Genomic DNA, 13,692 nt, shown 5'->3' on the forward strand with positions numbered 1-13,692 from the left:
CTAGAGTGGCTGTTTTTGTTATTACTGTGGTTGCTCGTCTGCTTGTCAATCATCCCTATTGAAAGCTCTGAGGGAAGGGGCTGTGTCGCTGTTCCCTAGCACAGTGCCTAGGACATTGGTAGATACTCAATAAACTTCCCAGGAAAGAAAAATGAGTTGAATAAAATGGGTTAAAGAGTAGCAAATACAGGGGATGAGTATGCTTTTCTTAATCGTTTAAATATATGTAAATAATAAGCATATAATTTCTGATAGTTTCAGTGAGAAAAATTTTTTATTTAAAATAGGCTAGATGCTTTTACTAGATTAAATAAAATACTCTACAAATGAGAATTTTAAATCCAGTATACCAAACCCAGTAATACCAGTCAGGGATTGTCCACCAATCCCCATTTAATAACATTTAAATGAAGTAACTTATAATTCTAAGAATATGTGCCTTTGCTTAGAGAAAAATTTCCAAAGCAGTGTCTCATTTCCTGGATATAACAGTGTCATGCTAGTAAGAGAAATTCTATAATGTCAAGACAGCTAAGAAATGGTGATTTTCAAATGCAGAGACCCTTAGGCTTGCTCTGATGTTATTAATAGTATTTCTAAATCACAGAGACAGGCGACACATTTTATTTCAATAAGAGAATGAAAGCAAGAAGGGGACCTACACTATTTCTAGCCACTTATATTTATTAATATGTGCTTAACACTTTTAATGCCTTTGCTGCAGAGGGTAATAAGTGTTTTCGCAAAAAGATAGACTATTGGGACAAAGCTGGGGAACTTGTGCATACAGAAAGTAGCCGATATCTCAAGACTCTCAGGGCTCTTGGAAATGCCGTGAATCATGCTTAATCTGGGGCTGCTGGGCCTTGTTTCCTGGCATCGATGTGTGCTGACTGTCAGGGGTCACTGTGGAATCCACGGTGGTTTCTTCCCGGAGACCCAGAGTTGTGGTCTCATCAGCACCGTAGGTCTCATAAACATCAGCTAATCCAGGGGTCATCAGTGGGTCTGCGGCTGCTGGGGTGACCCTGAGGGGTCCCCTGCTCTGCCCTGCAGGGCCTCTTGCTAGGTTGGGGATATTGCCTTTAGGATTAGCAAGAAGCCCTCCGAGGGCACCAGGTGGTAGCTCTGAAAGGAGAGCTGGGTTTTCCGGATCGGCTGGGTTGGCCTGCGGCACAGGGAGGGGGTTGTGCACCTCCTTCTCCCTTCTCTGGGCCTTTGGTTCCAGCGACTGGGGAGTCAAATTCCAGAGTAAAGTCCGCGCCCATGGCTGGATTGGGGGGCATCCCTCCAAGGCCGGGCCTCGTGCCTCCAAATCCCGGGAACATGGCTCCATAGGCCATGGGGCCTCCTCTTCCTCCCTGGAAAAACCATTGATCACGTATTATTAGCTATACGGTATACGGTACCATTATACCAGTCAGATTCACTGAGAAACCATAAAAAACTGATAGGGAACAGAGGATTGGCTGACAGCTTTGTGTAAGCACATTTCTCACTAAATTGGCTTCTGTACTTTTCTGGGTGGGGACGCTCACTTCTTTGAAAGGGAGATGAAGACCCTTTGAATGCCTGCGGAAGGGTAAGAGGGAAAGAAGCAGGGAAGTAGGGCAGAACCAAGTCTACAGGCAAAAGGTAGTTTGAATTTCATTTTAAGAAAACAATAAGCAGTTGAAAAGGGCAATACCATCATAAGACAAACAAAATCTGATGCATTCCTGAGTTTGTTGAGCAGAGTTTTGGAGGACATTGTCAGTATCATTTCTCAGTATCCCTCAAAATGAATGAAGCCCCATGTAATATTTTTTTCTTTTGCTTTAAAATTTTTTTCCTTCCTTCCTTCTCTCCTTCCTTCCTTCTTCCCTCCCTCCCTCCCTCTGGAGAAACAGAAATATTTTCTTCCTGTGGACAGTTAAAATTCTAGAACTGACCATGTGTCCTTTTTTCCTTTGTTGCGAAAAATTTCAGGACCAAATCTTGGGCTTCTTACAGCAAGTGTGCAGGGCTTTGTAACTTGCATATCTGTATTCTCATTTCCTCATTTTAAATTCTATCTTCAGTTTTTTGGTTATGTTTATTGTGTTTTTCATAAGCTACAGGAAAATCTTTTAAGAATGAGGCAAAATATAAATTAATTAAAATTCTAAAATAATAATTAACACACTTGAATTTTCAACCCGTTTCGCTGGTGTTATGTAGAGTCAGTACTTTTTCCTCTTATCTTCTCCTGGCTCTCCACTTGTAGATTTTCCCATCATCTCCTCCAGGGATGGCACTGTGAACCCCTGGGCTGCTACCCTTATCACATGATTTTCACATTTTCTGCCCCTGTATCTATTTTTTTCCACTGACTAGACTGTGAACTCTCTGAGATCAGGAATCTTATCTTATTTATCTTGCCTCCATAGGATCTTTTTATGTGTCTCACTCACAGAAGGCACTCAATAATGTTGAGATTCAAGTTTTCTTTCAGTGATGGCATGTTTACATGTATTTATTAACTCAATAGGATCCGTAGTTGATAATGATTTGTTAATTCAGTACGGTTTTACTTTGTTTTGCTTTGTGCTCTAACAGATGTAACGTAGAAATTTCTGAGGGAAAAAAGTTCAATTGTGTGAGTCTATTGATCTCAAATTTTAAAGTTGTAATATGCATAGATAATGATAAGAGAATAAGAATACACTTGACTTACATTGTTAATGTACTTTGAATTTTACAATAATCAAATTTTAAACTTGGTTAATTTTTTTTCTTTTTGATCTCTCAATTTTGAGGTCTAAATGATTTGCAGTTTTGTTGAATTTGTTGTTTTGAGGGGTTAAGTGGTCTGAGAAGTAACGGGAACTTCATGAGCCATGTGTATCTTTTTTGGTTTAAAACGTTTGCTGTTCAATAATGGTGGCTTTTCAAGAGAGGTTTCTCCTGTTTTCATATTCAAGAAATGGGGCAAAATCCTATGTGCAAGAATGGTCATCACTCAGAAATGACTATATGGGAAATGTGATGAAATCTTTGCATGCTGCTTCAGAATCAAGCTTTTGGTTTTGGAGTGGAACAACTTGAGTCCCATGCTGTATATTCAGCTACATTCAGGGCCAACACCTCTTGCAGCCAGTCATCTGTGACTGTTCTCCCTTGGCCACTATTTTAAGAAGACTTTGAAGACATTACTCACAGCCATTTCTTCTGAGCTCATGATGCCAAGTCTGGCAGGAGCGTTCTGTTCAAAAAGAAACACAACATCATATTATGAGCCAGCTGACTCCTATTATCTTTGTAACTACTCAAGACAAAGTTAAAAGTCATTTAGTCTTTCCTTAAACCTTAATATTAATGCTGTGTCCAGAGGCAGGGTAAAGTGGAGAGATGAGTTATTATTAAATAAATGTAGCCAATTTGGATAATTAAGATAGAAAATTTACCTTTTCTTTAATGCCACTGTGTGTGTGTGTTTGTGTGTGTGTGTGTGTGTTTGTATGCCTGGCCAGAATTATCCAAATAGGAAGTGTGCCTCCTTGCCATTTCAGTTGCTGACTTAGGCATTCAGAGAATATGGAATCTATTGTTTGAGGCCTGGATTTTATAATATTATCTCTTAAGATAACATTTAATTAAAATGATACTTTTTATAGGATAAAGACTTACCAATTGATTTGCTCCGTAGGACATGTAAAATATTCCTGGATAAAGCTAAATATAAATACAATAATCATCACAAAATGCATTTCCCAAGAGAAAAACTTTTAAGTAAATCACAGAGAAGTGGTATTAAAAAAACTTACTGGAGGTGGTTTATTTTGTGGCATTGGTCCCTGAGATATCAAACGGGCTATTGGAAACATCTTTAAGTGGTAGAAAGAGAATAAGCAATTCATATTTGCTATAACACAGGCAAACCTCCCATTACGGCCATTTCTAGGAGTTATATGAAACATATTTTCAGATGGATTACTATGATAAACAACTATTTAATACTTAAGCAAACAAAGGAACCCGTTATATTTCATATTTATGGATAAATGGGGCAATTAAAATTTTTTACTCTCCTTTCTTGAAGTATAGAGATGTATTTCCCAAGAAAGTGTCTTACTGAGATTTGTACTTACCGATGGATCTTGTGGATCAGCAAAATCCATTCCTGGCAACTGCATTACAGATAAATATTAAAATTACTGAACAATTAGAATAGACGAAGTGAACTGAAAACGTTCTTATCTTATTTACGATTATGATAAAACAATCTAGAATGAATTTCCTTGTTTTTACTTTCATTTTGTCTCCGAGGGTACAACCAAAGAGATTACAGTTGCCCTTTACTGACATGACTCAAGTGCACAGAGGGGAGATGGGGCATGTCTGTCATGAGTTTGCTTTGTTTTGCAGAATAGAAAGTAATGAATTTTGGAATCAGAGCATGCCAGATTGGTTTGAATGCTGGCTGTGCCACTTAATTTTTGTGTAATACTGGGAAAATTTTATAACCTCTTAAAATCTGTCTTCTTAAAAAAGGATGATAATATCTATCTTTATAGGATTGGAGTCAGGATGATATGTGGGGATGTTAAATGCCTGCAGCATACTAGTTAACATGATACCTTCCTTTTCTGTCCATTGCTCTTTTCTCGATATTATTACATGATACTTTTGCTTGATTGTCTTCTCGATTACCAGATAGAGAAATAATAATGCAAAAATACTATTTGCAATGCTGAGGGATCAATCACTCTTCTCAGTCCTTCCAACATTGAAAAAAGAGCCTGATGATAAGAAGCCTGGACTTCTCTGGGCTGTCCTATTTCCCCTGAAAGCTTTCATCTTTTGTAACTAAGAAACCAATTTTACAGGAACAGGATCTTTTAGAATCCATGCCCCATCTCAGATGGCAAAGGGCAGGAATGGATATTTATATTCTACTCCCAGATATGTCAATTGCTTGAAAACATATTTGTATTTTTGTGCATTATGCCCAAAGCTCTGATTATTTAAATGTGCTCTGCAAATCGGTTTTCTTTCACTAAGTTAATGGACGATCCAGATCTGACTTCAGAGAAAGGAATTACCTCGGTCTTCGGTGGCTTTTCTGATGGTGCCACCTGTTGTTGAATCATTGGCCCCTCTGATTGCTGCAAGGGCGGATGCCCCGGGTAAATCGGAGGCTGGGGTATTCCCTTCTGGACTGTGTTCTGGACGGAGGTTACAATGCTGGGCTGGAGGAAAGGTTTCTGTCCTGGCTGTGGAGGCTGCAGGGATGGCTGCGATGGGAGAGGTGGGGGATGCACAGGCAAAGAATATTCATACTGCAGAGAAATTTGAAAGGAGCGTCAGGAAGCGATGGCTCACTGAACTGTGGTGTCTGACAAAGCAAAAGGGCTTGGGGAACTTTCTACTTGGAAGAGAGTCTAGGAGACTTGTCTTGAAGATGTGTTCCATAGGAAGCACTGATTCACTTAAAGTCAATGTTTTTGGGGGCAGTCTGGTAGGTGTTTACCTCCCCTACTTCCTTTGGGGCTACCACTGCGCGTGAAGATGGAAAGCTATATGAACTTCTGGGTAGACTGAGCCGTTTCGTCCTCTGGGTTCCCACAGCTGCCTCTATGTATCTCTATTTTAACACTTTCTCACTGGATTACAATTACTCGTGATAAAGCTTTGTCCCTTGGTCAGCTGACAGAGAATAATATGTCTTATTTATCTTTATAGCCCCAGGACTTAACATAGGTCCTAATAAGTGACTGGCACAGGTTAGAGAATATATTTTTTGAGTTAATGAAAGGAGAAAGGGTAATTAAATAAAATACCAATCAAATTCTTATATCATGAGTTCATTTTGGAAACAATCAAGTGGAGAAAGAATCACCATTGACATAATTTACTGTCCCACTAAATGTGGCTTGGTGAGTAATGCTGCTTGTTATGGAAAACCATCTGGAATCAAAAGTTCCTGTTAAAACAACCATGTTTTGTTGCTCCTCTTTGAAATTACCTGTTGTGAACAGCTCCCTATTATTTTTAAATTGTTTGCAAGCTCCTCAAAGTGGCTTAGAAGTCTCATACCTAGAGGGGTGGGATAGGGAGGATGGGAGGGAGACGCAAGAGGGAGGAGATATGGGGATATATGTATATGTATAGCTGATTCACTTTGTTATAAAGCAGAAACTAACACACCATTGTAAAGCAATTATACTCCAATAAAGATGTTAAAACAAAACAAAACAAAAAACAAACAAAAAAGAAGTCTCACAACAATCTGGCTGTGCTTCATCTCTTCAACCATTGCCCATCTCTAAACTCCTGGGCTTTCATTACTTGTACCTCATTCATTACTTATACCTCACAACTTAGCACCTTGTAATATGTTGTCTTGTCTTATCCCCTAATCAGATGTGAAATTTTGTAAGCTTTGGAGTCATTCTTAAACGCCTTTACTTTCATTTCCAATCTACCGTTTGGTTTATGTATTTGTTAGGCATCTAATAAATAATGATTAACTGATTGATGTAGTATTAATTGCTTAGGGTTTATGATGTTTTAACTAGGAATGTTTGGCATCATTTTAAATGTGTCTTTTAGTAATTATTTAAGGAATCTTGACTAAAATCAGAATTTTCCAGGATATAGCCTGCTTTCATTTTCAGGCTAGTTTATTTATTGTTATTGTTCATATCTTTAACGTAGGTCTCTATATTTTAGAAGCCATATCTTCCTACTTAAAGTAAATATACAAATGGGTTGAAAATTTGGACCATTTTATTTTAAATTTTCCTAAGTACTAAAAACAGTTATAGGTTTTGATTTATTGTTATTTGGAAAATTTTTTATTCATTACTGTTACCTGTCTGTGGTTACTATATGACAACTTAGAGAAGGCAAGCAGGGGAATATTTTAAAGCTTGAAGTTTCAGACACATTGATGCAATTAACTTACCTGTTGAGTTTCATGTTTCCTTGGTCTCCTCCATGGGAAAGAGGAATGTGGTGGGAGGAGACCATGCATCCACAAAGAATTAAATGACTTCCCAAAGCCAAATCTTGAATACTAAAGACATGGAGAAAAAAAGTATGCTTATATTTCAGTGTTTTCTTAAACTTGGTTTACATTTTCTAAAAAATCCACAAAAAATGTAGAAATAGCAAAAATAAGAGTGTTATTGGTTAATTTAATGTGGCTAGGTTAAGTCTTCCAATAGACTTGCTTTTTATTCTGAGCCAGTCTGACATATTCCCATAAACTGCTTTGAGATTTTGCTTTTTTAAGCATTCATATTTTGGGCTGTATAATAAAATTAATAATACAAAAAAGAATTTTTTTCTTACTAAAGAAAATTCAACATTATTTTTATTTTCTCCTACCGTCCCATCTTAGGTCCTTATTTTGTTTTAGGTTATCTCAATTACTCATTTGCTTTTTCAGTATTTAGGATATTGTTTATTCACAGACAAATTTTATGAATTACAGTGCTGCTGCTAATATCACTACCACCAACACCATGAATATTTGCAATAAGAATTATTTGAAAATTAGGTTACCTGAGAAAGCATGTTTAATCCCTGCAAACTTCCCAACTATCTCATTGTCTATCAAGAAAAAAAAAAGTGGGTTAGTGTTTGTCACATATGTTCTTTTTGTGTATGACACAATTGATTTTCAACATATGGTAGTATTAGTACAAAGTTTGGGGTGGGTCAATTTGAATAACATAAGAGACACAAATCATCACTAAAAAGTGGAAATGTTAAATGTGGTTCTGCCATTGTTGTTATCATTGCTATTAAAATAGTGAGCTTGCTTTTCATCATTAATTAAAAGAGAAAAAATATCATTTAAGTGGAGGTCATATTGAAACATGGGAAAATAGCTCCTTGAATTGAAATATAAATATAATCACGAGGACATTGTCTCATTGACTCTTTTTTCCCCCATTTAACTTACTTTGCCTTTTACAAGTCCAGCCCGAAGAGGAATTTGAAAAAACAGGCAAACAAACCAAACAAATTAAAACAAAACAACCCTACCTCCTTACCAAATAAAAGTTCTCAAAATAATAAATATAAAAAACACTGGGGAAAATGGTCAGTATCTAGATAGATGGTCAAGAATGCTGCCAATTCAAGCGAAAGTCAATTTCATTTTTCCTGGGAAGAGGTTTAGAGTGCTTTGAGTTGAGTTTAAGCTAGAAAGTAAGAAAAAAAGAAACTCAGTGAAATTAGCTTCATTGTGAAATAAGCTTCTAGCACAAAGTATCGATTGCCCTCAGACTGTCATGATATAAATAAATTTTGCAAGGCCTTGTAAAAAATTTGTAATCTCATAAATATTTTTCTATTCATAACTGTTTATATTTTTTACTGATATCTGAAACATTTCTATTTTGCTGGGGTTTTCTAGACAGAGTATATGTTAGGTATAAGAACTGCAATAAGACAAACAGAGGCTATGCAGGAGGCACTATAGTACAGTGTTAATGCTATTTACAGTCCTCATAAACAATTACATTTTATAAGATAAACTTTCCTCATGGGAACTTTATCATATGCTATACGGAGAAGGAACTAAGTATAAGCCATTTGTGATTTCAGAATAATGTGTTCAATTAATGTATATATAATATGTATTAGGTATTAAATATTAGTATTGCTTTGATCACACACAGATGATGTTCTAAAGACCAAAACAACTGAAAATTTAAAATTGCAGTAAAATTATAAGATGAGGCTCTAATAAATGTCATAAACTTCTCTAGAACTGCGCAGGAGGACAGCCACTGACTTCTGGCCAGGAAAACTGAGAAACAGCCCATGTATTTCTCTCTTATCAAGAACATACCAATGTAAAGATTATATGTAAATACTCTGACAATACATACCTCAAGGCTCAAACTAGCCATGCCTGGTGTCCCAGGTTGCTGAGGAAACACCTAAATGGAAATAAGAATAATTTTGAATTTTCTTTGATGAAAAACTTCCTTACACACTGAATATAGAAAGCCACACCTATATATAAGGGCCAGCTAATATTGGTTTATTACCCAAATGACTTGAGCTTTTGGGTAGAATGAAGAAGAACTTAAATTGTTTGGAGTATTAACATAATATTAAAATTTTTTTTTTGGCTGCACCGCACGGCTTGTGGGATCCTAGTTCCCTGACCACGGACTGAAGCCAGGCCCTTGGCAGTGAACGCATGGAATCCTAACCACTGGACCGCCAGGGAATTCCTAATATTTAATAATTTTGCTCCCACATGAATCATCTCCCCTTTATCTACATCTTAATGCTATATTGCTTTAAAAGCAAAATTTGACTTAGTTTGAAAGTTACGTTGAAAACAGATGAGAAGTAAAAGAAAATAGAAAACTAATAACTCAGCTTAAATATTATCACCTGGAAAAGCAAAGGGAACAAACACGAACTCAGTTTTCTTGTGTGTTTGACAAATCTACTTACCTGGTTTGTGGAACGTGGTGTGGGATCACGGCATTCGGCAAAACCACGTGTAAAACCTAACTTGCCTCCCATTCAAAGGGCTTCAACAAATCCTCCATCATCTTTAGTGAAAGATTATTATTTAAAAAATTTTTTTTCTTCTTTTTTTGTTTTTATTTTTATTGTGAAAGATTATTTTATGTATAAACCTGTTGATTTGTGTTTATATTTTTGGGATCATATCAAAGGCATTTTTTCTGAAATAAAAGGTATTCTAGTACCAAGTACTATTATACTTACTATGTTCATTTAAAAGTTGTTAAAAAAATATAGCTATATTTACAGCTAGGTTTTTAAACTATAAGATATTTTCCTTTCTAAGCCAATCCTTATTAATATGCATGAATACAAGTGGGGAAAAAAACCAGAGAATGGAAGAGAAGAGTAACAATTAGAGTAAATTGGATTTTGAGGGGTTTTGGTTCTTTGGATATTCTTACATCTCGGGTCAAGGGGTTTTAATGCCTTACTTCCTTCATTTAAACCACAGGTATTTTTGGAGTCTCCGTGAAATGTATTGGGATTATTTTTCCTTTGTGAGGAAGTTCAGGAATATTTTTCTGAGCATATGTTGTTTGTCTCCATGTCCTACATTTTTATACAGGTGAAATCCCACCTTCTGGGTCATGGTGCAATTTTCTTCAAATAATTCAGTTTTGCAAGTGGATAGAAGGGAAGGAGTTATAAATGTGTAGCAAATACTCCAAGTAGAGAAAGAGGTTACCTTTGTAGACAAAAAGAGTGATATGTATATGTGTGTGGTGAGAAAATTGTTCGGAATTTGAGGGGATGTGAGAGTAGAGCCTTCTTTCCTCCTATTAGCCAGTACAAAAATAAGGTAACTGGGATAGACTCAACTACAGGACAAAGTATACTTTGCTTCTATTTGATCCAAGTCATGAATTAATGAGCAATATTTACATGAATGTAGATAGACAGAGGATATCTTTCCCAGGAGGAAGTAAAAGGAGGAGAACATCTGATTTGGCAGTTGGCAATCTTAAGCCATTCTCCTCTTGCTCAGAGGGGACATGACTGACACAGGTGTGGACCATTGTAAGTTCCAAGAGTGTTAAGGTGTTAGACTGATGGTGGATGGCTGAGGTGACCCCAATGTCAGTATCATACAAAGGTAAGCTAAGGTGGCAGCTTTAATTTTTCTTTCATTTAAAATTCATGTTCAGTAATGTAAAAGAAACTCTTTTTATCTGTAGAATGGAGGTTTTCATCCTAGTAGTCAGTTTTCATCCCCCTTTTTCGAAATGTTTTAACTTTAAGAAGCTCAAATGGCTACTCCTTTGTCTCAAGGAACTTAAATATTTAAAGTTCATTTAAGGCCACCTATGAGCTCCTCAAGACAAGAGACCACGTCACATTTAATTTCACATCTCCAGTGCCAGCACATTGCTGGATACACTGCAGGTTCTCGGTCAATATTTGTCAAATGCATGAAACAGCTGAATAATGTCTTCGTGTAAACAGAATCACATGATATTGGCTGGAGTAGTTCAGTGCTCAAAGGATTGTATTCATATGAAATCATCTCAATATATGATAGAATGTACCAGGTACAGGACTGTAACATACAAGTAGCCCATTGCATAGCGTGTTTTAATTTAAGAAACTTCAGCGCTTAGTCACACAGTATCTCCCTATAAGGCAAACTTGTTGGTTAATTACTAGCTTCAAATGGAATTACTTAGCTCAGTTTTGTAACCATAGTAATTTGGCTAATGCTGTTCTTTTAAAAATGAAGACAAAAACGTACTTTTTTGGAGAAATTTCCTCTTTCCATTTCGATTTCATAATGGTAGCAGGTAATTGATAATAAATTTGTGCTGTGACATTGTTGGAGACCACATACATCTTTTTGAGTGAATGGAATAAGATGTAGAAGTTGTCTTTGGAATATTTAAAATATCTTTTTGAATAAGAAAATTTTATATTTGGCTTACTGCTTTTGGATTATAAGGGCTGACATCTGGGCACCTGACTTTTGACTCAGTAGGAAGATACCACTGGATTAATCCCAATGAGTCCAATTATGGACACTCAGCCATTTCCTTCAGTGCTGTTTGGTGTCTGGCAATGTCTCTACTAGGGTACCCTCTAGAAGACTGACTTACCGGCACTGCAGAACTCATTTTCAGGAGGCACAGGATCAGTATAATGTCCTTCATTTTGAAAAGTGGGATCTGAAACATAGTTGGATTGGAGAATCAAATCGGATGAATTTTTATTTCAGAATGGCTAAAAGACAATATTTCCATGAGCTCTTTGCTCTTCCAAAACGACTAGGTTCAAAACAAAACAAAACAAACAAAACCAAAACAGATAAATGTTGCCAAACAACTGATTTTTATTTATTAGTTTTTGGAATGAATTGACAAGCAATTAAAAAATTTCTAAGTACTTTTTTTTTTTTTTACAGAGCTACCACCTAGATGAACATGTGGGAACACTTCCATGAATATTTAATTTCATTTCATAAAATAAATTATGAATTAAAAAATCCCTTCCACTATGTGAAATGTTGGTCTATTAAGTATGATTCACAGGATTTTTTACTTTGTTTCCCTCCAGAATAAATTTTGAAATGCATTTTAAATGTAATACAACCAACAGTCATTTCATAACAAACCTTTATGTGCAGATATAAAGGGTATACCATTCTATGTTTAGGTTAGCCAGGAAACCATGCCAATAATTATCTTTAAAAATAAAAATTAGGGACTTCCCTGGTGGCGCAGTGGTTAAGAATCCACCTGCCAGTGCAGGGGACATGGGTTTGAGTCCTGGTCCGGGAAGATCCCACATGCCGCGGAGCAACTAAACCCGCGAGCCACAACTGCTGAGCCCGCGTGCCACAACTACTGAAGCCTGCGCGGCTAGAGCCTGTGCTCTGCAACAGGAGAAGCCACAGCAATGAGAAGCCCGCACCCCGCAACAAAGAGTAGCCCCCGCTCGCTGCAACTAGAGAAAAGCCCACACTCAGCAACGAAGACCCAATGCAGCCAAATAAATAAATAAATTTATTTAAAAAAAATTAACGAAATACTTTAATTTCCTTTAGTATTAGTGGAAAATATGTCTCAAAATTGAGTTTTCCTCTTTCTAAAATGAATTATCTCTTCAGTTTATTCTATAAGTCCAGAAGGCACTTTACTCTCACATGAACAGAAATCTGACTAGTCAAGAGATTTGCTCAACTTCTAATACTTTTCCAAATTAGGTACTGTCACTAACAATCACAAATAGGAAAAAAAGTCTGTAGGTAAGTCTTTTTTTCCTTAGCTGAAAGGGTATTAGGCAGGTCTCCTCTGGAACACGCTAATAATGGTTCACAATAAGCTATTATTCAGCTTCTGGTGACAAGTGAAGATAAATCCTCTTTATAAAAGCTGCCTGGAGATAGGAAAAAAGAACTTACAGGAATCACATGGAAATCATAAAATCACATTTTACCTTCAATGCTGGCATGCACTGTGCTCTCAGGGCCTGGTGATGCCAACCAAGATAGTTCTGAGAAAAGAAGATTAAAATTTTTTTCTGGACTGTGCCTGGGACTCACTCTGTATCCCTCATTCAGGGAAGACCTGAAACCTTTATTTAAAGTGCCAATCCACCAATCAAAGTGAAGCTAAATGGGGGAAAAAAAACACAACAACTCTGCTCCTGCAATTAGCCCACACCCTTTTATTTCATGCAAGGACATTGGCACAGTAGAGTCTCATTATTTTTAATTGTAACTCAACCCCTGTATTTATTCAGAGAACTCGATTGCAGAGAAGACACTGAAGGAATAATGAACATAAACTCTGAAGACAATGGTTTTGGTGAGCGGGGGGAAATATATGTAAAATAGGGGCAAAATAAACCCTTATCTGTTTTGTGCAAGTTTTTATCTTCAGGTAAAGTTAGTGACCTAGTGCTAGTATTCTCAGGGTTTTCACTTTCATGTTTGTTGTGGTAAAAGTAACTCTCCTCCCTTCTCCCAACATACACACAATCTAGAAGGAAACACTAAAATAACTTTCTGGGCTTAGAAGAGAGGATGAAAATATTAGATGGATAATGAATATGTTATGATTTTTTCCTCAGAATTTCCTAGATATTTTTGTATCTGAAGATTATAGACTAGAGATAGCCAAACTTTTGCAAGAAATTTCAGTTGGACCCTCTGAAATAATCACCTCAGGTAAACTT

The 13,692-nt window shown here is 36.6% G+C and overlaps 1 protein-coding gene across 1 annotated transcript; it reads right to left on the reverse strand.

The window, feature by feature from the left end:
• Window positions 1-814: 814 nt before the first annotated feature.
• On the reverse strand, window positions 815-12,966 carry AMBN (ameloblastin). Its single transcript, XM_059922896.1, is given in 12 exon segments — window positions 815-1,180; window positions 1,182-1,361; window positions 3,179-3,223; window positions 3,649-3,693; window positions 3,786-3,845; window positions 4,110-4,148; window positions 5,064-5,300; window positions 6,929-7,039; window positions 7,531-7,578; window positions 8,868-8,918; window positions 11,613-11,681; window positions 12,952-12,966. Coding segments are annotated over 12 exon segments (1,266 nt in total).
• Between the last annotated feature and the right edge of the window lie 726 nt (window positions 12,967-13,692).

This window comes from Balaenoptera ricei, chromosome 5 (assembly GCF_028023285.1).
Source record: "Balaenoptera ricei isolate mBalRic1 chromosome 5, mBalRic1.hap2, whole genome shotgun sequence".
Taxonomy (NCBI): domain Eukaryota; kingdom Metazoa; phylum Chordata; class Mammalia; order Artiodactyla; family Balaenopteridae; genus Balaenoptera; species Balaenoptera ricei.